Raw genomic sequence first — 26419 nt, forward strand, 5'->3', positions numbered from 1 at the left:
GCAGAATTAGAGCAGGAAACTGGAGGGTGGTCTCTCCCCTTTGGTGCTCAGAGCACCCTTTACCCAGAGGTGTGCCTGTGCTGTCAGGCACACATGGCTCTCTGCAGGCCTGGGGCTCTCCTGTGCTTGTGCTCTCATCCACAGCTGTGCAGCCCTTGTACAGCTCCCCTTTCCAGACCCGTGCTAGGATGCAGTTCTAGTGGGGGCTGCTGTGCACATCCTGACCTTGACACAGGTCTGAGCAGCACCTCTTGCTTGTGGTCCCCAAGTGCCCCTTCATACTGTGTTTAATCTCTTGAGGATTACACTTCGGGGGGTAGAGACCTTCTGGAAATAGAACTGTGTCTGTCTTATGGCTGATTCCCTTCTTCAATGGAACAGAGCTTAAGCATCTTCTTTCCAGCTCCTCAGCCTTGCTGTGGTGCCTTTGGTTTGCCATTCACCTCACTGGGAATAGCTGGTCCACATCGTGCAAACATGTGCTTGATGTGCCACAGTCTGAAAAACAAGTGTTTGTATTCTGCACAGCTCTTGTGTTTTTTAAAAAGCCTGTCAAAATGCCAGTGTGATGCTTCCCATCTCAATGTTTGGCAATCAGTGCTTTTTCCAGGGTCTGGGTGAATGTTCTTTCTGCTTTCCAGCACACCCTTCCAGGGGATATAATTCTCAACTAAGTTTTTCCCCTTGAATGTATTATCTTGTCTCTCAGGCTAGTCTTTGTCCAGAGCTTACCTGCCATGTAAAGAAGCACTAAAAGCTTACAGTTTTCCTCCTTTCTCAGTGTTTTCTAGGGGAATTTTCATCAGCTTTGAATCTTTTTAATATAGAATTTCTCTTTGCACTTGTTTTGCTCCCCACTGCTAGCAATTCCTACTTCTGCTCACACAGGCCTCCTTTGGATAATCTGGAGATAATGGGTTTTGTTACTTCAAGAGGAACACCTTAGACAGTAAGGTTATTAAAGGCATTTTTGTCTGACAGATACTGATCATGGAACAGCTCTTTTGAAGTAGTTCTGATTATTAGAAAGTGTTTTTTTCCCCTTTTAGGACATAAATTTTGGTACAGGTACTTGGTACAGAGATTGTTAACTGCTGTAGGAATTGACTATAATGGCAGTATGAGACATGGGGTGAGCTGACATCCTACATGAAATTGCTTATCAGTCCTTCTAGAGCTTGTATTTATCCTGGTAATAGAAATATTGATTAAACCTGTCTGATTGTGAACACAGACATATCGTAACTGATCAAAGATTTCTAAAATAGATTTCATTTCCATTACAAAACTGCTCTTTTAGGAGTAATCTGCCAGTTTTTTACTTGTCTTGGTATGTACCAAATTCTATCCTGCAACTGGTTTTACTTGAAAGCTCAGCATTTACAAATGCATATTATTCAGTAACAATATATATATCTTTTCTTGCCTCCCCCCCCCGCCCCTTTCCTCTCTTTTCACACAGAGAAACTGAGGCACAACTTTCTGTTCCATGCTGTGCCATATAGTAATGGTAGAGCTGAGAGAGAGGAGCTGTGCTTCACAGAAAATTATCCTTCTCTAACACTTCTTTATGCAACTTTTATTCCCTTATGTAAAGGTAGTGGTTCAAGATAAGCAGCAGAGCAAGTATTAGGTAGTTAAATTATAACTCTTCTAGCATCTGTTAGGTATTGAAACTGGTGTTGTCAATATTTAGGTGTGGATTTTAGATGTTTAGTTGTCTGGTTAATCTGTTTGTATCTTAGAGCAATAGGTATTTTATGTGGGAGCACACCTACACTGGTTACTAAATACTTGTGCCAATTCTTGTTTGATATCCAGCATCGTTAAAATTCATGGTGTGCCATCTGTTCTTTTCATCACTTGTCATATGAGTGGCCATATGAATGTGTATTCAAACTGTGTCACAAAATATTCCAAGGAAATGTTAGACAAGGAAATATGGGAAAAAAATATTACTTCGTGTAATAGGCTTTTTTGCAAGTGTATTTTCTGGATGGCATTTAAACCACTGTTCTGAAGTTAATGGAGTGTTGCATAATCCCATGGCACAATGCTTGAAGAAAATAATGCCCATATACAGTATGAAAGATGCAAAGAAATTTGTGTTGACACTCTTAGAACATCAGTGTACTCACTAACTCTTAGAAATAGTATTTTTTCTATTTTATGACAGTTTCCTCTTCTGTGTGATGCCCTAGGCCAGGCTGATGGGAGCTGTGATGTAGTCCCACTGAATTACATTCTGAGAGTGTTCTAAATGGCTTATACATGCAGGATAAAATCTCGTTTTACTACTGCCATACCTTCAAGGGGAGGTAAGATATAAAAAGTTTAGAATCACAGAAGTGTTAAAGTTGGAAAAAGACCTCTAAAATCAAGTCCAGCTGTTAACATAACACTGCCATGTTCACCACTAAACCATGGCCCCAGCTGCCACATCCTCAAATTTTTGAACACTTCCAGAGATGGTGATTCCAGCACTTCCCTGGGCAGCCTGTTCCAATGGCTGACTACTCTTTTGGGGAGAAATTTTTCCTAATATCCAGTCTAAAGCTCCCCTGGCACCTTGAGGCCATTTCCTCTCATGGTGTTGCTTGTTGTTCTGGGAGAAGAGGCTGACCCCCACCTGACTGCACCCTCCTTTCAGGGAGTTGTACGGGGCGATATGGTTCCCCCAAGCCTCCCTTTATCCAGGCTAAACACCCCCAGCTCCCTCACCTGCTTCTCATAGCACTTGTGCTCCAGACCCTGCACCAACTCTATTGGCCTTCTCTGGGCTTGCTCCAGCACCAGGTATGGATTTTGATAATGGTAGAGCCTACCAAGCCTGGTGGTGCAAGTGTTCAGTGCTGCTCAAATTACCTTCCAAAAATCAATCCATCTACCCACAGGTCAAACTAATCTTTTGTAAGAGGCCTTTAAAATGGTAAATACTAAAATCTTGTGTTGGGCTGCCTTTAAGGTGTTACAGTTCTTATTGTCATTTGGAATCAGTATTTGTTAAGTTCAACAGTGGTTATTTCTGTTTATTGCAAGAGACTCAATACAGATGACAGGGAGAGGAGTGTCTGACAATTATTTAAGATTTCACACATTTTTATTGTGAGATGATGTTATTTTTGAACACTGCTCTTGGCAAAACATTGCTCTTGAATACTAAACATTTGAAAACACTGTTTTTCTATTTCCCTCACCCACCTTCTCCCTGCAAAAAAGCTACAGTACATGTAACATATGGGTTCTTCCTACCACCTTTCACCCCCTAAATTAATCCTGAAACTTGCTTGTGGAAGGAGGTAAGCAAGGAAACAAAGACTTCTGTGAGGGCATGAAGGGAATGAACTCACTGAGGTACTGAGTGTATATTGGTAAAGCTGACATGCATAAGAAATTGCTTGGAGCCTTCCGAAGAAAACTTGTTTTAATTATGTTTTCTAAAGTGGGTCTAATACAGTAATGCCTGTTTAGCTTTTAAATCTGGAGTAATCAGGGTTTTTTCCAACTTTCATTTCTAGTGATATTTTTGTTCAAGTGAATCGATGTCTTTCCTCCCCTAAGCTTTATTTATAACTTTTTATCCTTGCTTGCAAATACTTTCAAGCTGTTTGTGGAAGGCTTCTTAGAATTCCTACAGTCTGCCTTGAGGCTGTTCCCAGATTGGTGTGTTCAGGACTCAAACACTCCTATAGTGGAACTGCTGGATACAAAGATGAGTAATAAGATGAAAAAATCATGGCATCTAATTTCTTGGCTTGTTTTTTGATTAGAGACAGATGCTGAACCAAGGACATGGTTGTGATTTGAATAATAGTAATGAATCACCTGGGTTTTTTTCTTTATAAAGGGTTGTTGAAAGGGCATTCAGAGCTCCAGAATTACATCTTGTTCTAGGCTGGTAGGGCCTGATCAAACGTCTATTGCAAATAATGGGAATATCTCCTCCGTTAGATTTCATTCAGGTCATTAACAGTCCTCTCTTCAGTCCTGCATTATGGGAGCGTTAGAAATTTGTAAAGAAGTTTTTTACCAGTATCTTCTACCATACCTTTAGAAACCTGGGATCTGCAAGTCATCTTATACATCTTATTAAAACATGTTGTTAAAATGCAATCTTCTTGTGGCTCTTTCTTCAGCTTGAATCGGGAACTTGTGTTGTGGCTTCAATGCCTTCTGTGTAGCCTTTGGGGTTTTTTTTTCTATGCAAAATGATGTAGAATGGCATTAAGGTGATCGCATCTTCGAACAGTGTGATTTTAAAGGGAATCCAGCAATATTTAAGTTTCATTATAATAAGGTGAGTGATCTATTATTAAGTAAAATCATTGATTAATATCTTCTTTTCTTCCTTATTTTAGCAACTGAAGGTTCTGAAACACAAGATAAGAAAGTCACTTCAGGACAAAGCAACGCTGGAACTAAACCAGGTACACCATTCCACATGGTCCGTGTTTCAAGGTTGTTTGCCTCAATGGTGTGTGGAAAACAGCTGTTGTCACAGAAACATCTAAAGTTTGTTGCTTTTGTACCTCACTTAGTGTTTCAGTCAAAACTGGTATCAGTGACTGTTCATGTTTGGATAGGCTGGAATCTGTGATTGTTTGCAATGAAGCAAAACTGGAAAAATCTACTTATATTTTAGAATAGTTTAGGAATGAGGGTTGGGAAGTGAGAAAAGACAACAGAAGCCACTGTATTTGCATTTGTGCATGAATGAGAATTATGTGCTGTAGGCAAAGATTTGGAGCTTTATATAAATGTGCTTCTGTTCAGGCATTTCTTCACTTACCACAAAGCATGCCATATTCTGTAATGGGCTCTATGCAGTGGGCAAATGTTTCTCATTACTTCACCATACCTCACGGGTACATTGTGTGGATTTAATTCATGTTTGCTTACACAGTTGAAAGTGTATGTACTAAAAAGCTTAATGTAGTCCTTGGTGTCATGGGTCTGTTCCACTTGCATGCTTAGACCAAGATCCAGAAGATGACTTAGATATCTGAATTCTGCTTGTGTTGCATTTCAGGTACCCAAGATTAAATTACGCAGTTAAAAATGATTTTGCTTAGATGCCTGAGAAAGCAGAGGTGCTTGTGTTGCTGAGGACTAGGCACGCTGTAACATTCCCCTTTCAAGTCCTTGACAGCTTGGCAGCTCAGTGACTGTTTTGTACTGACGGACTCTTCTCAATCCCCAAACTGGGTACTTTTGGCCTATGTCCCTGGAGGGAAGGAATCCCAGTGCTGTCTGTGTTCAGATCACACCTCACATGCTCTGCCAGGCATGCTGGGTCCTGCACAAAGCACAGGATTCATGGCTGCTCTCAGTCAGATAGGCAGTGAGAAAAAGAGGAGAAAATAAAGATAACATTACCTCCTTCCACAGCAAAACCAGAGCTCTTCATGTTGGACAGTGTTCAATACTCACTTTATTCTGCAATAGTTTAATCCAGTTTTCATTTCTCAGGAGGGGGTCCTAACTGTTCCAATTTTCCCTTCATCTATGCTGGGGTGTAGAAAGGAATCCAAAATTCTTGGGGCTGGAGCGAGGGAAGGCAGAGTGTAGCTGACAGTATGAGCCACAAAAACTGGCCATATGTACAAAGTGTATAAGAAAATTTTTAATTTAGGAACTTAATTGCTACAAATGTCAACTGTGCTTAAGAGTTTATTGAGTATCAGTTCTACAGAAGATTTGTAAAACTTGTTTCTTCCTTTTGTTGATATCATTAGGGACAAAAACCTACTGATGTTTCAGTGCTGAATTTCTGCAAAATAAATACTGTTCACAGCTTCTAAGCTTTTCAAAATTAACTATTAACTTATTAAAATTATTTTGAACTCGCAGTAAATGTTCTAAATATATGGACATATACTGTTTTCATATGTAAGTTAGAGGCTTAATTTCCAGCAGCAGGTACAAAATTAATTTCTCCTTTATAGAACTATGGCTTATTTATTCTCCAAACACCCCTATCATACAAATGCTTAATCCCATGCCTGCTACATAAGTGAAGGGAAATAGGTGGTTGAGTGTGAGTTCCCACATATTGCAGCATAACCAGACTGCAACTTCCAAAGCAGCATGTGGGTCTTCCCGGAGTGTTGTCTGTTAGGCTTTGCATATGCCCAGTTGGTAATTATTTCTCTAAAAAATGATAAATTCTTGCAGGATTTGTTGCAGCTGACATGTTTCCCATCTCCTTTCGCAGTAACTTAAATCTTATGGCCTGATGACGGATATGAACAAGAGAGAGTACAAAGTACTTTGTGTGTTTGTTCTGGTATTCCTACTGAATAAGAAATGCTAATCCCCCAGGTATTTGCCTGGTGGGTTTTTAATGGGTAGAGACATGAAAAATAAAATGGGGAGCAGTCCCAATGAACTCTTTTGTTTTGCCACAGTTTGAAACTATTGATGCTGTGCACTGGGGGTGCCAGCAGAACATCTGGATTCAGAATGCAAATGTTGGAGGTTGGGCTTGTAGCCAAACTATGAAGGATCATTTTCAAGGCTTAGTGGAGACATTTTAAGTATCAGTGTAAGACTTGCACCCATAATATGTGCTCCAGCATGTAGCAGAGCAAATGCAATGATGGTCTGCTACAAAGGTGTTACCCTCATCTTTGTACTAATATTGATTTAGCTCTTTATGATCCCAAATGTATGCAAAATCGCTTGTTACTGAAGACACACTCTGCATAGCCTGCAACTTAATGTGAATTGTTTAGGATTGTTCTAACATCCTGGGGTATTGGGAGAGGGGCTCTTCTTGTGTGAACACACTCAGGTGTGTGATATGGAAAGATAATTGGATCTCTTCGAACAGACTGGCAGAGGGCAACTTTAAAAATTTATTTTATTCCTTCCTTTGCTTATAATTAGGAATCCTTAAGGGAGACCTTTTCAGTTTGCCTGTCCATGTAACCCTCCTGCCTCTTTGAAGAATTGTTGCCTCTCCCCAGTAGGGATATCTCTCTTCTCAAGAAAGGGAAAAAAAAACCCCACTGGAAGGATATTCTGAAAGAAGCAGGTTTCTACATTTTTCCCCAGTGCCTCATCATTTTCTGTCAACTCAATGTTACATTGACTTTGCTGACAGCCCTTGAAGGGAATCCTCGTTTTCCAGGGGAAATGTGCATTATTCCACAAGCACTAATTACTCATGCTACAGAAATTCATGTTTTGTGAATCTTGTGTGCTGTCACAAGAGAGAAGGAATATTATTACCCCTTTGACCTGTGTCTGTGTGCTAAAGGGACTGTGTGTGAGGCAGCACACTGCTGAACATCAGCCAAATGCACCATGCGGTGGACAAATCTCTGCCACGGCCTGGCTGAGCAGTGTCATAAATGGCAGCACCATGAGCTAGTCAACCAACATTAAAGATTTGACCTGTAACTGGGTGATGGATTACCTTTGTCTTTGCTGGTGACCTGTTCACTTGCTGCACCTTTCATTGGGGCTTTCGTGTTTGAAGGTTCTCCCTGCCAACTGTGCGATGGGCTTTCTCCTTGCGGCTGTTACTTTGCATTGCTGTTAACACTCTTAATTGGGGCTCTAGTCTGACAGTTGTTGAGACAATAGTTCTTCACTGATTGGAGTTCAAGAGTAATTAAACTGTAGATAGCTGTTAGTGAACTGGTTCACCCAAGAAATCCTGTCATGCTTATGCAGAAACTTCTGTTAGGGGATGAAATGCACATTATTGATTTTTTTTTTAAATCTAATTCAAATAACTCTTCAAAATTAGTCTAGCACAGCCTCACTTTTGTGAATATCTTTAACCTCAGTTTTGTGACACATTGTATTGTTTGCTAATAACTTTTTTCGTAGGTATGCAGCCTATACACAAGTAGGCTGACTCTGCATGTTTTTACAAGTTGCTTACATGTAAATTCACAGTGATTAGTGAAAAGACTCTGTTGTCTTGTGCACTTTAATGGTGACAGTATTCTAGGTAATTCTTTATCTTAAAATACTTTAAAACTGAGTTTCCCTCAATACTAAAATTAACCAGACCATTTATTTATATCCAGAAATCTTTTTTATTTTTCTGTGGGTTTTTTGTTTATTGTGTTCTTATGCAAAGCAGACTTTTTCGGTGCTACTGAAAAAAGCATAAAATTAAGAGCTTTCCAGGTTTAACAGAACAGGCTGAGTAGGAAATTAGTTTTGGCAGCATGCTGAGATGAATTGCTAACTTGGATTTTGTTCCCTTTGTCTGGAACAGCTCCATTGCTGAGACTGGAAGTCGGATGCTAGCTGTTCAGCACTTTGTTGTCTTCCAGAATCATCACTGAGCAAGTGATGTTTTTCCAACCAAACCTGAATGTTTAAAGTCAAGCCTGGGCTCTGACAGAGATTTTTCATATTATCTTAGTCTAACTGCTGTGATCCAAGCGGCCAGTTGCAGACAGTTGTGAACTACTCATGTAGCTAAATTTCAATCTACAAGATCAGTTAAAGCTATCATCTTACTCGACTGGTATTATACCAGTCCATGCATGTGATGCCCTCACTGCCTTTAATATATTTTCCAGAGTTTTTAACACATGTGCACACAAACATCTTTTGAGATCAATATCATGCTGTTTCCAGAGGCTTGGCCAGAACTACTTTAGAACTACTCAGCCAGATCAGTGTTTTGCTTGGGTGCTGAGGTTCTTGTGTCATGAAATAGGGATTCTTGGTTGTCCTGAGGCATTATCAAGGGAAAGACGATGCTTTATTATAGTAGATTTTCCTGTGGATCCGTTTCTGAGAGACAGGAATAATAAACAGTATTTTTTCAGAATGCTCTCTAGCAGCCAAGTTGTTTTAGGCTTGGAAACAAAACAAAGCTTCTTCCTGGGTTTTCACAAGTGGTAGTCTGGCTGGGTATTCACAGTTACACCTTAGTCTATTCTTTGGAAGTATTGTACATCTTAAAAAATATGAGTGCATTCTAATTACCAGTTTTCTGGGGTTTTTTAATAAGATGGATTTCTGAAAATATGTTCTATTTTAGCAGAATAAATAGAGTTGTTTGACAGCCATTTTCCTAAAATTTTGGGTTTGGTAGTACTTGATTTTCTGCTATGTGCCTAATACTTCTCTTCCTCCATTTGTAGATCATCCAACAGTACTAAGGGTTGATGACAGGCAGCGGCTTGCCAGAGAACGAAGAGAAGAACGAGAAAAACAGCTAGGTAAGGCCTGCTCTGATTTTTGTTTGTTTTTAATGGACTATCATGTGCATGCAGTGTTATGGCCAGTTTACTTTTAGGGGCATTCGGCAAAATGATAGTGCTAGATATGCAATAGTGTCATTTTAGATACACTACTATATCTTTAAAGTAGATCTTTTAGTTCATCAGTACTATATTTCTCACCCTTTTTATGAATGTGAATGAAAAGTAGGTTTAATTATGAAATCATGCAAGGGAGCTTCACTGATGTAAATGGAATTTTGAAGTTGTAGAATATTTTACCAATTAAGATTAGACTACTTAAAATGTTGAATACCATGAAATAGAATTGCAGAATTTGTTGCCAATGTATGGTTTGAATTTTTTAATGTAAACTTGGGGTACTTTTTTCAGGTCAAACCTTTAGTAGGTGTCAAATAGATGTGCTCAATATCTTATGTCACCTGTGCCTGAATATGTATAACACAGTTCAAGCGAATAGTGAGGGCTACTTAACAAGTGACTACTGACGGGCAGTATACTGAGTATGGTGGTGAGAGAATTAAGAATTATGTCAAGCCATAGTGGTGGCTTTCTGAACAACATTTATATGTTTGGTTGCCACAAAGTTCTGTGGTAATTGGGAGATTGGGAAATACAAGTATTTCCTCTTTTTTTATATGTTTACTCTGATTTCTTTCAATGCTGAATTGTTCTTAGGACTTGAGAAACAGAAGTTCTTTATTTCCTATTTCTAACTTCTGGAAGTTTATTGAACTATATTATAACTCCAGACAGTTATGCTGCTTTTTCTAACCTGAAGAGCCATGATTAATTGTCATCTAGGTCTTGATAGCATTTATATCCTCCCTTCTTTCCAGCACCTTATAACATTGCAGTAGCCATGCACTAGGATTGTTTTGGAGGGGAAAAGGAAAGTTTTGGTTTTGTCTTGCTCAAGGGGTAACATGACAGGATGTTTGCAAATCCCTGAAAAGCTGCTTCTCGAGTTGAGGTTAATGGTATGTGTAGGCTTGGTTTCTTCAGGTTTCAGAGCAAATGGATGTTACTGGCCCATTTTAATTCATTTTTCTTAGATGTTGGTTCCATGTCTTGAATTTGTTTTTTTCTCAGGTTTGATCCTTGTGTAATAACAATGCTTTACTCAAATGTAGAGAAAGATGCTGTCCTTGAATTTAACTCAACTTTGATTTAGCTATTGATAAATGAGTATTTGTTACCAGAAGGACATGACTTCTGTTGAGAAATGTGTCATTTTGTGTGACATGTTTTAAAAGCAACATAAAAGCAACATCAGGAGTTTTTATAACTTGACATGGAATCCTTCATTTCCAAGTGGGAGAGTTCTGCATGTCCCTATGATGTATGGGTGTATTGTGTGTTCTTGCATGAAGAATTATTTTGAACTAACAAGAAAATTGAAAGTCGCATTGTACTTTCATCTGTATATTTGTCTGCTATGATTTAGGAGCTGTTTCTCGAGATTTGTGTTCCAGTACAGCAAAGCAATGATTTTTACAATGGCATGCAAATTTATTTTATTTTATTTTATTTTATTTTATTTTATTTTATTTTATTTTAATGCAGAACCTAGATAATCACTCACTCATGTCATGTGAACCACAGCAAAGAAGTTCCTAAGCTGTCGCTCTTAAACATTAAGTTGTATAATATTGTTACATAAATGTGTCTTGCTAAAAATTAAAGTTGGATTTTGTTAATAGTGGGACATCAGCCATGCAGCAGTAAAGCAACTGAAGGAGGGAATTTTTTTTTTTTCAATAGAATTAGGTTGGATTTAAACTTAATTCCTTTCCTTTTGATTCAGGGGATCTGTCAGGTTTAGCAAAGACTTCTTCTTAAGCAGAAGTTGAGAATTTCAGTCATACCTAAAGTAAAATTATTCTTTGCTGTAAAAAAAAAGGAAAAGACAGTGTTCAGCTCTCTAGGTGTAGAGCTGGTGGTAATTTTGTTTTGTACTTTCAGCAGCTTGAACTCCTGGAGGTCGTTACCAGCCTTTTGAGGAAAATTAAGTCGTTTGACCCTTCTGTTAAGAACATGTGGAGTACCAGTTTAATAAGGATTATGTTTATTTATTGGGCAATATTCTGATGTTGCAGGACAGATGATTTAAGACCTTTTTCTTCCCCGCTTTTTTTACTCTCAAGTTTTAATTTTTTTCAAGTTCTGCTGTGCTGTGATAGATTTGGCTTTCCTGTGGTAAAGTGGGTTGGTGTGTGCTCTGAACTCTTGAGGATTTGCTTGCACCTGGAAATAGTATTTTAGCAGTCTTATCCTACTTAGCACACTTGGGTGTCTAATTCTTGTTTTTAATTAGAGTTCAGAGAGTAGGAAATGCTGTCATTTTTGTTGTCTGGATATATATAGCATATATGTGCTGGGACTGTCGGTATCTGCTGTTTCTTGAGAATCATGTTGAGCCACCTAATTGAAAAGATTAAAGAAGCTTCTCCAAAAATGCCCCTTTCACCTTTAGTATATTCACGTTTTGGTTTGGGCCTTTCTTTAGATAACACAGAAGATACACAGGGACACAATCAGCAAATCACGCCATCAAGAAGGAATGATTTTTTTAGTTCCTTCACTGTAGGAAAGGCATTGCTTTTGAAATGCCATCCCAACACTCCAAAAATATTAATTCTTTGACATTTTTCTGTGCAGTCTATTTTGCATGACTGAAGTTGTATCAGTTTTGGGACGGGGGTTTGTTTCAATCTTTTTATTCTCCTGGCCATTTGTTAATGTGTGTATTGCTGATATGCACATTCAGACATTTAAAGGATTATTTGGGTGCTCTTGCTTGAATTTCTAAGTAATGGTTCCAGTATTGTCACTTGCTTTTTAGTAACCACGTTTTCATTTTTGTGCTCTTTCCACTAGCGCTCTTTCCCACAGCACCTATGCATAAAAGTTAACATCTGTCCTTTAAAACATAGATATCATATCTCTCTGTGTGAGACTAACCCTCTTGGATTGTGCAAGATGGAAATCCCAAGAGAGGCAGTGGTAGGTGAGGGTGATAGCTGTCAAATGGGACTCTTCCCAGAGGCCAGAGCAAAGGGAGCTATCACATTTCTGGCTCCTGCTTCGCACTTTACATGTGTCAGGCTGAGCAGCTGTGTTCTGGCACTGGATGCTGAGACACACACATGTTGGAACTGACTTGTTTATGAAGACAAGCATGGTAGATGGCCTGGTCAAACTGGAAAATTTTACTGAAAACTACTGCTTTTTCATCATGTGGACTTTACCCTTATCTGCCATAATGATTGTATCTGTACAGCCAAATTTAACAGTGCTGAAGAGTATTCCCTGGTGCTAAAACTTAATTGTTCTTGCTCTAAAGCTATTATAATGGATCCTGGCAGGGTTTTGGCTCCAGCCAACTAGCTGTCTGCTTCCTGATTCCCAGACAAGGTTTGGGAATTGGCAGGGAAGGTCCATGGGCTTTTCTGCATGTGCTGATTAAGTGCTGTCACCATTTTGGAGGGTAGAAGTCTAATAGTAGAGGTGAAAGTTGTTCCATGCCCGTTAGTCTCTGGTTCCAGAGCATAGACCTGGTCCTGCCTAACCAGAAAGAAAAATCAAAATGAGTTTTTCAACAGGAAAAGTAACTGGGATTTTAAAAAAGGTTTCATTCTGGTAACCTTAGGTAGTGGCCTAGCAAAGAAGAAGAATTTTCATGTTACTACTTAGCAGTATCTTGGTCCCTGATTCTTGAGAAAACAGTTTTAAGTCTCACTTCTGTGCATGTTTTATCTACACTAATCCTGCTTGAAGTCTGACCTTTTTTTAATCACTATTGTGATCCTGACAAGGACACGTGGTTCATTTCATTTCTGGCATTGGGAACAAAAGATGGTAACACTGCCTTGACTTAGCACGCCTCCTTAAATGAGGAGTGATTAATCTTAGTTCTTAGAATGTGTCTGAGTTTCAAGTTTGCTAAATTCATTAAGTTCTTAATACTTACAGGCATAAGCATTAAAATAATATTTTAAAAATCACATTACCATGCAGATTCCTGTCCCATTTGAAAGTGATCATTGGCAAAATAGTAACATTAATAAAAATTACAATTTTTTTCTGTGAGTAAATTCCTTCTGGTCTATTTTCTTCCTTGGCACTTGGGGGCAGAACTTTATCCAACATTTCCACAGAAAGAAGCCCCACAGAAACTGGGAATCATTGACCCTAGCATATGAATAATTTTGGGATCTGCTTGGAGAACTTGGATGTCGAAAGGGTTTATAAGACAAGAAAACAATTTTTAAGGAAGACTAGTTTAAAAATTTCTGTGATGTATGTCCCTCAGAGCATGGTTACTGGGGAAAGGTTGGCTTAGAGAATCTCACATTAACTTCACCTTTAATTACAGCTCTGAAGTTCACCTTCTGATTCGTTCAGTCAGCCACTTCTGTGTAACGTCCCCATTTTTAGGTATGGTTAAAACATCACTGATCCATTTTACTGCTAATGCAGCAAGGAGGCAATCACAGCCTTGGTGCAGAGCTGGCAGTGAGCAAAGGTGAAAGAGCGGTCAGAGGAGAAAGCTATTGCTGAGGTCAGTGCCGTAAAGTTAGAAAAGATAAAGGCTGGGAAGATTGACAAAGATTATAGGATCTTTACTCAGGTAAGCTGTCCATCTGAGGTGGATTCAAAAGGCAGACTGAGAAAGCATGGTGCTAGACTGATCTGCCTTTATATAAGCAGTAAACCAGAAGAAAAAGGAGTGAAGAGACAGTAGAAGGGACAGAAAAAGAGAATCTGGGGACACGTTGTTTACTTCACATAGATACACAAAAAGTAAAGGCTTTGACACTTAGTACATGCTCCTCCTTCCCTCACAGCCTAAAACCCCTGCAAAGAATAGTTCTGTGTGTGTATGGTTGGGGAAAGAAGCTACAAAATTGTTTCCGAAAAAGAAACATGCACGGTGTGCAGCTAACATCTTCCACATTACCTTAGTTAATTCCAGTGTAAAATTAATTGGTTTCAAGTCTTATGTGTCTCTTAATATTGGAGTGTCTCTTTCTTGATTGACCTTGTTTTCTCTTGCTCTGTTATTCACTTCAGAGGTGTCCGAAACACAGCCTTAATTATGTTGCTTTGTAATCCAATCCAGCATTACTAGTTTGCAAACAAGCAGAAGGTATTTAACAGCATTTCTAGGGCTCAGTTTCTAAATCTTGTTTTTATGCTCTACTTTTGTGTCCTTATATCACATGACTGTGTTCAAATGTATTGATTGTACAAAGGAATGAAATAGAAAATGGACCAGGCTGTGACTTTTGTTTGTACTTTCCAGCTTTAATGTAGTTGTTCCTATGGAATTCAAGCTTTCAGCATGCAGGTGCTATCTGAATGATGACCAAACTTTCCTTGAATGAATCTTGCATGTTGTCAGACAAGGGAGAGAAGGATCATGAACCTGTTAATGCTCAGGCCCAAGAAAAGGCCTTTTTGTTGGACCATACTCGCCATCATAAAAGTTGGTATTCTTCCCTTTGACATCCTCAAATTGGCTGCTCTTTCAGGTTGATTAAACCTTTTAAAGATACCTTCAGTTTGCTGTAGGCTCATCTGCTGATTCTTTCTATCAGCAAGGCATTTGATGATGTGCTTCTAGAAGCACACCTGTGTGTCCAGAATAAAGCTTAATATATCCCTAATTTTTTACGTTAGATCAGAGGTCTAAAGAGTAAACTTTTTATTCTAGAAGACAATTTGTTCATTTCTGTGTGGGGTGGCAGGAAAATGTTTCTGTAAATTCATAAATAGGAACATAAGAATGAAATAAAAATGTTATTTTAAACTTCTTATTTTCCCTGAAGATACCCTTATATATCTAAGGACACTAACTTATCTCACTGTACATACCTACCTTATAGGTGGTAAAAACTGAGCCCTTAAGTTCACAGAAGAATGTCAGTAGTGCATATATAGGAAGCAGTGAAAACAAAGCAGATGTTCTCCTTTGATTCTCTAACAGAATAAAATTAAGGAATTGATACTTGAAAAAAAATTAAAAGTAGTTAAGATTATTTCTCTATCTTCAAAAAAAGTTAAATTATGAAAATAGATGTTACACTTTTTTCAGCAAACAGATGTATCATAAATCATACTTTCATGTGCTTGTTAAATACTTGGTCCAAGCATAAAATTAGTAACTTCCTTATGTTAGCAGATGAGCGCACATTTTCTGCTGCTTTTTGCCTGTAGCTTAAAGATGATGGAAAGATGTAGCTTTGGTATTTGTTTTGAATCAGATCTATTATTTTTGTTAAAAATTATTCCAGCCGAACACTTCCATTTTCCTTGGTTAATCCATCACTAATATGTCTTTCTGTTATTGAGCTGTCTTGCTGTATCACAAAAGTGTGATTTTTATCATTCCTTCCCTGAGGAGCAGAAAGCTGAAGATAAGTGTTCTACCCAGAGGTCCAGCATCCAGATTGTCTTACCATTGCTAAGAATGTACATAAATATATTTTCAGCCTTTCTCTTCTTGAATTTAGTCTTAAAAGTTCAAATGTTCTATTTTCATTACTTCTTCTAATCAGCATGACAGACTGAAACCTATGGAAATCACCGTAAACAGTACCTCAAGAAAGTCTAACCATTTACATTAAGACCAGAAAGAACAAATAATCTCCATGTCTTTTATAGGCAAATTAATATTCCAGTGATGTCAGTTAAGAAAGCTGTTGGGGCTTCTTTTTGCTTTTCTTAATTTATTAATTTTCAGCAGACAACCAAAGAGCTTTTTTGTGCTAGGTTGCCACTATAAGAAGATTCCAGGCACAAAAAAGCCAGTTCATCACAGGATCTGTGGAAGTCTTGTGGCTCACAGCAGTGGCTTGTCTTGATATGATCATTAGAGTCTGTACATAAGTGACTATTCATTAAAAGCTGACATGCTGTATCTAGCTGGATTTTCATGAGATATATGCAGTTATGCTTCTTAGATGCTCTTAGCTCTTTCAAAGAGAATGGATTTTTCAAAACTTCTGCAAAATGGTTTGATTAAATTCATTTTGAACAACTACATTGTTTGGGTTACTTAGTGTGTTCAGGGTCTGTGTAACAGGATCTGTGTGCTAGATTTGGGGTTTTTTGTGGTAGGTTGGTTTGCTTTGGTTGGGTTTTTGGTTTTTTTTATTCATTTATGAACCACTATGGTGAAAGAATACTGTAAGGGTCTGGAGCACTTCCTATGTGAAGGTAGCTCTAACTTAGACTGCAAACATATGATGTTGCATAAGGGAACAATCTAGTTCCACTCTTCTGGGCCCCAAAGCTTTCAAGGCAGCAGTGGGGAGAGATCCAGACTATTCTACATCAATGGTTTCATGTGGACTGCAGCTTAAGCCTGCGTTCTACAAAATTCATGAAAATTCAGACCCTGATACAGAGAAAAATTGATCTTGTGTAGGGCTTCTTGATTTGTCTTGATTAGTTCTTCTGAAACATGTTGTTTGAAGCTGTGAAGAAGTGGAATCATGTGACAGATTAATATTTACCTTTAGACTTCTTTGGTGGATAACTTCCTTCCTTCTGTTGGTCCAGGTGCTAGAATTCTCATCCCAGCCACTTCTATCATAAGAGATCTGTATTAATCAGTAAAGGTGAAAGTTATGATAGTTTTATCTCTCTTTTTCTGGTATTTTTTCAGTAAAATACTACAGAGAATTATCATGGTTTGTGTAACAGAAGTTTGTTCACATACATCTGACTTCAGTATTTAGGCATTTTAAGCTAGCAAAAAATCCTTTCTTCCATGAAGAAACTGTATGCTCAAATAATTTAACCGTTGGTAATTCATAATAAGTAAATTGAGATTAAATGATACCAATGTGTGGACAGGGTACATTTTAATACAGGAGGAGAGATAAGGATATTATATATGTCTGAAGAAAATGAGTTCTAAAGGTTTTCCATCTACTTTGGTTATTCAAAATGTATTAAAGACTTCATTGCATAAAGCAAGTTAATACTTTTATTTCTGATTTTTCTCACAGCTGCGAGAGAATCTGTCTGGTTAGAAAGAGAAGAGAGAGCACGGCAACATTATGAAAAACACCTAGAGGAACGCAGAAAGAAGCTGGAAGAGCAGAGACTAAAGGAAGAGAGAAGGCGAGCAGCCGTAGAGGAAAAGCGAAGGCAGAAACTAGAAGAGGAGAAGGTAAGAATGAATGTCATGAAAACACTTTTCAACTTCTTTTGCCATAAGATACGGTACTATCAACTTTCTTCTCCAGGAGCTTATGTAAAAAATGCAACATGAACCATGGTCAGTATGACAGAGTGTGTTGGAAGGATTTTAAGCCTTGCTTGCACAGGTACTGCTTCTGTTATGAATCAAATGCAGTGAAGTTTGAGCATGCCTGGATTACAGTGTATGGCACTGTGCAAACTCATGCAGAAAAACATAAATTGGGTCAGGTTTGTAGGATTATCTGTAAATTCTTAGCCATTCAGTTTAAGGGTAGTTAAATATAAGTTGCTCTAAGAAAACCTTTTAAAAATCAGTGTGTAATGAAATATACTCTTGGCTGATTTGTCTCAGTTAAGCTGGGAAGTACGTGCAGTGTGATCCTATGTAAGTCACCTCATCCTTGTGGGTGTTTGGTTTCCTATCTCTCCCACTCCTCTGGTATTTAGTAGATGGGAAGTAGCACTAGGATGTGTTTGTATAGCGGCGGGGCCACTACACAAGATCTTACCTTTTCAAAATTTCAGTTAAAATTCTAACTTATTTATGGTTTACTTGCTGCTTAATTTTGTTCTGGTGTGTGTCTCAGTAGGCAGCACATAAGCTTAAACACAATAGTAAGCTGTCAGCTTGGTTTTGTCCATGTGGATGGAGGGTAGCAGGGTTTGATGAGAAAATGCAGTTAAAAGCCCAATAGCATCCAAATGTATTATCCTTTTGTACCTAAGGAACGACATGAAGCCGTTGTACGTCGCACAATTGAAAGAAGCCAGAAGCCAAAACAAAGGCAAAACAGGTGGTCCTGGGGAGGAGCACTACACAACCGCATTAATAACACAGGTAAAGAGGGAGGCTTGCTTTGCCTGCCAGTTTCCCTTCCCCTCCAGCTAACTGGCATTTACTTTTCTTCTTCTGAAAGGAAGGATGACTCAGTGTATGTTAGTTTGAATTCTTTGCTCTTGGTCCTATTATTGTTAGCAATGGCATGTTTGTGACATTCTTGTGTAGCAAAAAGATAACAAGGAGAAATCTGAACAAAAGTTACAGCTTGTTTCAGGAGTTGACTAATTCTGTAACTCCCTTGCTGCAGCTTCTCGCTTCTGCTGCTTTGCTGTTGTTCGTGAGTGTATATGTGGGTGTGCTTGTGCTGTGTCAATCTTGTGATATGAGCTACTGTGGCAAATGCTAGCTATGCGTCTCAAAAAGTAGGTCTGGTGGAAATGACCAAATACTGAGATTAAAGTAGACACAAGGAAGAAAAATTGTTCTGTGTGATAAGCTATCTGTGCCTTGCACTGATATTTTGGGAAATAGAAGTCCCTTTTCTTCCCCTAAAGAAACTTAAAGATTGGAAATTTAAGTGAATTTTAGCTGTATGCTTTTTTTCCCCAATTATCTTCTCTAACTTAATCTGCCAATCATTAATGTGTATATGCCTTGTTAAATATGAATCAACACCCCAAAAAGAGAACTTTTCCTTTACTTCTTTTAACAAAAAGTTATACTTAAAGTTCTTTTCTTCCTATTCTAGTTTCAATGTGTCCAACCTTTCATCAGGGGAGAAAAAAAAAATTGAGAAAAGAATGCTCTGAAATCTTTGTCATATATAAATTCAATAAACAGTTATTTTTCATAAAAGGTTACTTTTTTGCTTAACTTTGTATAACTTATTTGATTTTTATTTTATTTTATGTGAAAAATCATTGTCTTGCATTCTGTCCCTAGGTTATTTTTTTGAATCATCATTCACCTTTCTCGATTTAGCAGGCCTGGAGCACCACTTCAAATCTCTGGGTGGTGCTAGAAAACCTGGTACATAATGCTGTGGTTTGTTATTCCCTTACCCATAGCTAGTTCTCAGGAAGTGAGATCATCAGTAACTAAACCACCCTCATGTAGTTGCAATGCATGCTTAACACCATGCTGATAGATTAGAACTGTTGTTAGTACCAGATTTTTCATTATTGTTTGTTTTTATGGTGGAGAGTTACTGCTGGCTGACTCTAAAGATTTGGCACAATTCACTGAAATGAAGCATAATGTTCTATCTACTGGAATTCAAGGAGAGGAAATTTGAATATTTTGTTATTTTCTAAAACACTTTTTGCATACTGCACGCAGGATTTACAATTATTTTGCACATGAACACAGACACATAACCAGCTGCGTTGGCCGTTTTGTTGCTCATGGGTATTTTAATTCCTTTTTTGTTGTTGTTTCTTTTTTGGGTTTTTTTTGGATAAAGAAAGCAGCAATTTTCCAGGCAATAGATTGCATTTGGCCTATTCTACATTTATGGGATTCGTATTGCTGACATTTGTATGCAAATCCTTATGCTGAATGTCATTCATTTAAATAAGGTTCATTGACACGAGAAATGTTGTCATGCCTAATAGCAGAGGTGATTTTCAATATTGTCATTTGTCATCTTCAGAAAGTCAGTTTATGCAGTACAGCCTTTCTGCCATATGTAGAAACTTTATGGCTGTACTGATACACTACGTAGTTTCTCAGTGGCAGATGAGACATGAGATCAAAATCACCACCCCATTCCCACAAATGCTGTTCTGTTCTCAGGAAGCCTGAACATTGTGTCTCCAGTAATGACTTGCACAGGGCATTCTCCAATTTACCCCATAGATCAATGTGGGATCATCTTGCCAGCCTACAGAGGTCTTGTTCTTAGTTATAACATTTAGATGTCTCCTTTTTTAAAACCCATTTCTGAGTTTCATTCCCCTCCCAGTATCCAGTCTGCCAGTTCTATGCCCTCGCCAAGTCATTCTAACATTAAAGCCTGCATATAATCACATGGGGTAGGGAGAATCTTTCTTCAGTCTAACCAGTTATGGTGAATCCTATATAGTTCATAGAACTGGGGAGAGTTAAGGTATTTTTCATATACTCTATTTCTATGAAATTTTTTTGTACACAGTGAGTAAAATTTAATCTATTAGGACAGAACAGGTAAATACAGTGTTAATACATTTGTCATAAATAAACAATGGCAAATAATATTTCAGCAGCACCATCCTTAATGCTGTCATTGTCCTGAATTTGTATCTGCTTTGAAAACAGTGTACAGACAAATTTTTGCACACACAGAATATGAATCAGCAGAGCAGTTATGCATATGCTCAAGCCTCATTGAATTTCAGCATGGTCGAGTGCCTTGCTGAGTAGTGCTGAGGTTCAGTACATGCTAAAACATAAGCAAGAGAATTGATTCTCACAGCATCTTTTGAACGTCAGATTTACAAATGGAAATTTGTAATGGAGAATGTGTAGTCGATACATGGAGCTTGGAGCTCTTTTTGTTTGGGGTTTTTTTAGAGAGAGAGAAAAGAAAGGACATAGCAAACTTCCTGTGACACGCATATGCACGAAGTGTGTGCAGTCTCTATTCTTGAAATAACCATCACCCCCTCAGCAGGGTGCAGATGCTGACTGCAGCAGTTGTGCAAAAGATGTAATACTGCTAGAGAAACTGCAGAGAAACTAAAATAAAATTATAAATCTTTTGTGTTATGTATGCCAAGTAGGTGCATTATAAGTACCTTCCTCAGAAGCTGATTTTTTTTAATCTGCTAAGGTGTGTGCTGAGTTGGATTGACTCACTACGACTTCATTCTCAGCACACTGAAAATAACTCTGTGGTGGGTGGCTTAGCACCTATACATAACTGTGGGATTTTTAACTAAATCTTTTAATTTATTTTGTGCTTACCCTCACTTCCTTTGTGTGCTAGTCTTCCCTAATCTCTCAGCATTGCACTGTCACAATATTGACCATCTACCTAGTAACAGTGCCCTGTCACCTTTTATTCAGGCGCCAAGGTGAGTTTTTTTGTGAATAACTGTGTTTCCAAGAATCTTGGTCCTTCCCTGAAGCTTTCTGTTGTAAGTCATGAGCAAAGATTTTCTGACAATATTGAAAGTCTTTAGATTGCAACCCATGGAGTGACAGTGAACAGAATATTTTACACATTTGAAGCTTAAATTGTGTTGTGCCCAGTCTTTGAGTCACCTGTACAACGTCTGCTGAGAAATCCATTCTATTTTGGAAGTTCTTGTGGTAGAGCAGGAGTGACCTAGTCCTGTTTTCCTCCTCCCACTAGTAAGCTAGGAACTTGCACTATTGCATGTGGGCTGTCAATTAGCATTATCTCCATTTGTTTTAGATCGAGACAGGCGGTCTGTTTCAACAATGAACCTTTCGAAACATGTTGATCCAGTCATTAACAAGCGGCTCTCCTCCTCATCTGCAACATTACTAAATTCTCCAGACAGAGGTACAGTTTTGAAGAAAAAAAGCATTAAAAGAGTAGCAAGAAAGAATTTTCTATACTGAGGTATTACTTTGCACATAAAACAAGCTTCTGAAGTCATTTTCATTTCATCTAAGTGATAGTGGAAAGACTTCAAATGTGACAAGTAAATGGTTGAACACTTTTTCCTGTGAGAACAAAGAATTCTTGTTTTTTAAAACAAGAGAGCTTACCTAAACAATCCTACTTTAGAAAACAATAAAAGCAGTGCTTCTGTCAGGTTTTTAGTAAATGAGGTACAACTGTTGAAAAAATACATCACTCCATAGTGCATGCAATCGTGTGACCTTTTATTTGCATTAGACCACTTTGTCATTATTTTGTTTTCCTTTCTTTTCTGGTAATAGTTCTTGAATGTCTAAGAACATGTTGCATGAAGCTTTCAAGCTTATTACAATTTTTACTTTCTTACAATTTTTTTATTACCAATTTTTTTTATCTTTATGGAAGAGGTATGTGTGTTTCTCATATTGTCTGTTTATTGACTTTTTGTGTCCAGTTATTTCTCAAAGATTGCTTCATTTCAGTGTACATTTTTGGTGTTTACAAGTCTGAGAAATTATAAACCATCAAGCTTTTAAAAATTAACATAGCTGAATTGCTGCCTCTGTTCTGAGGACTTACGAGATTGAAGCATTGAGCTTAAAATTTTCATAAAAGAATGTCTCTTGTGTAACTTGTGCAAAGAGCTTTATAGTAAAGTACTTGATAGGGACTTTTTTTGTCCTCCACTGAGAATGAGTTCTGTCCCATTTCAATCCATAAAATTATTTTAAAAACCAATTTTTTAAATGGACTTCTAGTTGTGTTGTCTGGTCGATGTCATTATTTGTGTGTCTAAACTAAGTTCCAAGTTTGCTAGAACATGTGTATCTGGTTGATTTGATGAGCCATGTTCATCCTAGTGGGCTAACCTAGTGGTACAGCCTGGTAACTGGTGAAAAATACAGTATTGCATTAGGAAATAATTTATTCCTGAACACCAGTCCTTTCTTGCTCCAAATGTTGAAATCCAGTCAGTTTTAACTTTACTAGCTTTTCAGGTGTGTATATTTTTTTCAGATGGTTGCTGTTCTTTGCCAGGGGATGCTTTTTTGAGGAAGGATCTTGGTGATGTGGGCAGGTGAACTGCAGCAGGCATTAAGTATGAAGAATAGTTTCTTATGGACTGTAACACAGTGTTTTAGCTTCTGCCACCCATTTCAAATTCAGGAGAAGTTAAACTGAATACTATGCAGTATTCAGACTTAGTGGTAAGGAAAGAAAAGGAATATGGAAGTGATGGCCCGATGTCAAAATGCTGAGGCATTCTTTGCTTGGCATTTTTACTAAAACAGCACAGAACTCTTCAGGAGTCTTTTGTGACTTTCACAGACTCCAAGAGAGAAAGTAAATCCAAATGCTATAAATGCTTTTTCTCATGCGAAGTCAGATACCGAAATCTAGTTGAGCCATGTATCTGGAGAAATGCCACTAGTCTCTCCAGTGGCCTCAACCTCTTAAGGGCAGGTGCTTAAAGGAAGGCTGCGACTGCCTGCTCTCCATTTCACCTTCCAGAGGGCACCCAATCACACTTTGTCTGTAATACAGACTCCTACCTGCAAAACCATGAGCTGGAGATAAGGATGATAAGCTTACCTACTAATTGGTTTATAGCTGTCAACAAGAACTTGTCATCTGTTGTGCAGCACATTTTTATCCTTTGAAGGACAGTATATAGATATATTTTTTTTGGTGCAGCAAAAGACAAAAGTTTTCATTAGCTAATTGGCTAAAAGACTGGTTAATGGCATTTCAAGTGTTGCATTGCCATATAGCTCTTTATCACAGTTGTACAATTGGGCAGCTAGAACAGGCTTCTCATTGTGCTTTTATGTTACTGTAGTTAGTGAATAGTTGAAATTGTAACAAAACATAAACACACATATTCAAGTGGAGAAAACTGCTGTTGACCACTAGATTTTGGCAATTGTGCTCTTTAAGGAGAGCTTAGAATAGGGGATAATACTTTTGATGAGGTATGAGTTATATACTTTAAGTTTCGCAAAACTCGCACCCTAGTTGTTTTCCTCCCCCTCTCTGCAGTGACTTTTCTTTCAAGCAGATGATGGTCTCAATCATTGCATCATCATTTTCTGCAACCATTAGAGAAGACATTCAGGGACTGCAGTATTGTTTCCTGTTGAAAGAGCAGTTTTCCCCTATCTACTCGTCACCATATTGTGTATGTGTATAAGCAAACACCACATTTATCAATGAGAGTCTCCTTCATGGTGCTCATCAGAAGGCCTGTTAAATCCCTGCTTCCCATCTGTTCCTACAACTAATCAACTGCTGCTGTTTGCTTACTTGCAAATTATTCTGTTGCTGCTAAGACAACTTTCCAGTATTCAGGTTGTATATCCTGAAGACAAATACAGATGATTGTAACCAGTTTACTTTTGCCAGCTCCCTGCAACTTTGTGTGATTTTTAGTTACAAGTTAAGTTATAAAGATCTTTAATCTGTTAAAAATAACCTGCTTATGGCTGTGGGTAAGGGTAATTGCTTGTACCAGCAACCCTACCACAAATGTGCTTCCTGTGTGAAAACAGAGCAATAAAAGCTGAGAGAGTTGGGCTTGTTCAGCCTGGAGAAGAGAAGGCTCCAGGGAGACTTTACAGCAAAAGGGTCCTCCAAGAGAGCTGGGGAAGGACGTTTTACAAGGACATGTAGTAATAGGGCCAAGAGGTAATTGATATTAGATATTAGGAAGAAAATCTTCACTCTGAGGCTGGTGAGATAGGTTGGTGGAGACAGGTGGAACAGGTTGCCCAGAGAAGTAGTGGATGCCCAAGGTCTGGCTGGATGGGGCTTTGAGCAACCTGGTATAATGGAAGGTGTCCCTGCCCATGAGAGGAAGGTTGGAACTAGATGATCTTTCAGGTCCCTTCCAACCCAAACCATTATTTTATTCTATGAAACAGCCCTCAGAATGATAGCTTAACACATTATGAGAACAAAAAATACTGCTTGCTCTTGTCTGTCAGATGGTTTTAAACACTAACTCTTGAAAATGTCACCCTGAGGCATTAAAAACAAGAGCAAGAAAAAAACCCCTGACCTCATTGTCTTAAAGTTGATCTTATTATTTTGGGATGCTCTTTGTTTGGTATTCAGTTTTGCTCCAGTGTGGTTTGGACACCAAACTGAAGCTGTTCAATGCATTTAGGTGTTAATACCCTTGTACTCGGAACTAAGTGGGTGAAAGTTTGTCTGTTCTAGGTGAATGGTGGTGCTAATCAATAAAATATGTATTGAAAGTGTCAAGTATGATGCCTTCAGGGACTTGAGCCTTTGGAAAATTCAGTATGTGTATCTAAAAGAACTCTGATCTAAACTCATTATAGAGATTCAGGGAGACTTCACTCCAAGATCCTGGCTAAAACTATTTCGACTCTGAACTAGGCTTATTGCTTATATGGAGAAGAAAGGTTTTGTAGGACTCTCCTAGCTCACTGTTGTGTGTATCAGCTAGCTCACTCCCAAACACTGCCTCACTGCTTTAGTTAGATGCTATGGACGTGTGACTGCTTCCAATAGGATACGAGCTCCCCAGAGTTAGGGCCAAAAATAATTAAGCCATACTCATCTTTAGGGTGAGGGACATGTGAGACATGGCAGGTGAGACTGGTATTCTAAATAATCAGTCTCTTAGCTGTATCCTCTTGAGATTACTTCCTCTCTGTGGCCTCAGTGAGAGGTAAGGCTTGCAGCTGCCCCACAGGGACATATTTATGTTGTGACATTTACTTATAATGTACAGATAAACTCCAAGAAATGAATAGTATATATAGTATTTATATGTTTACTGGCCTAAAACATCAGGGACTGCTTTCTCAAGTTGTGTGATCTTTATGTTAAACTACAGTAGAAGAGTTTCTCCAGACTGATCCACAATCATACCTGTGAGCCTCACTTTTAAACCCTGAGACCACAAAAAAGAATCTGTTATCTTGCAACAGTAGCTTTAAACAGTGATCATACTGAGCACAGTGCCTGGAGATGAAAGGAAGCAAAGGCTTTACTGTTATTGCATCCAGTTTAATGGTAGTTCTGTGATTTCTTCATTGTTAAACTGCAAGCTTAATGATAAATGTGTGTGCTGTAATGGAGGTTCTGTAGGGTATTCTGTGTGTCTGTGTGATCTGTACCATTGCAGAATGGAACCATTAATCACAAAAAGCTTTGGCAATAGTACATTGTGTAAAAGGACAGTCATGAAGAGAGCCTGCTGTGTTTGAGAGTCTTATATTTCTATAGTAATGCCCCTTATTGAGTTAGCAGAATTTAAGGCAGCAATTTGAGAAGTGCAAAACAGCACTGAGGGCAGATTAAGCAATTATATTTTCATAGGAGGAGATTGAGATCAGCCTGTCTTTTCATGGGGCTCAGCAAGGAGTAGATTAAAGACAGATTCAGAGTATATGTCTATTAAAAGTGATGGATCTCTTCCTTTAAAAATGCAAATGAATGTCAGGTTTATTACAGCCAGTCACTTCAATGAATGTTACAGAGATTGAGCCTTACAGATTCAAGCTGCAGTTTTGTTGCTGCAAACGCTAAACTAAGGCAAATGAATGCTAAGATGTAAGAAGACGTGATTTCGCTTGCAATATCAAG

General features: G+C 38.3%; 1 protein-coding gene across 14 annotated transcripts in view; it reads left to right on the top strand.

Moving 5' to 3' along the window:
- The window catches only part of MAP7 (microtubule associated protein 7), a 110561-nt gene that overhangs the window by 57903 nt on the left and 26239 nt on the right, over positions 1–26419 (top strand). For 8 of the 14 annotated variants that reach the window (XM_048296095.1, XM_048296087.1, XM_048296088.1 and 5 more), the window contains exons 2-7: positions 4359–4427; positions 9117–9194; positions 17237–17400; positions 18159–18270; positions 19156–19242; positions 21611–21721. In XM_048296095.1, the coding sequence (XP_048152052.1) occupies positions 4359–4427; positions 9117–9194; positions 17237–17400; positions 18159–18270; positions 19156–19242; positions 21611–21721 (621 nt within the window). Of the gene's footprint in view, positions 1–2245; positions 2319–4358; positions 4428–9116; positions 9195–17236; positions 17401–18158; positions 18271–19155; positions 19243–21610; positions 21722–26419 lie in introns of those variants that run through there. The other 6 variants (XM_048296090.1, XM_048296091.1, XM_048296096.1 and 3 more) reach the window with 3 other exon arrangements.

The sequence above is a fragment of the Corvus hawaiiensis genome, chromosome 3, assembly GCF_020740725.1.
Source record: "Corvus hawaiiensis isolate bCorHaw1 chromosome 3, bCorHaw1.pri.cur, whole genome shotgun sequence".
NCBI lineage: Eukaryota > Metazoa > Chordata > Aves > Passeriformes > Corvidae > Corvus > Corvus hawaiiensis.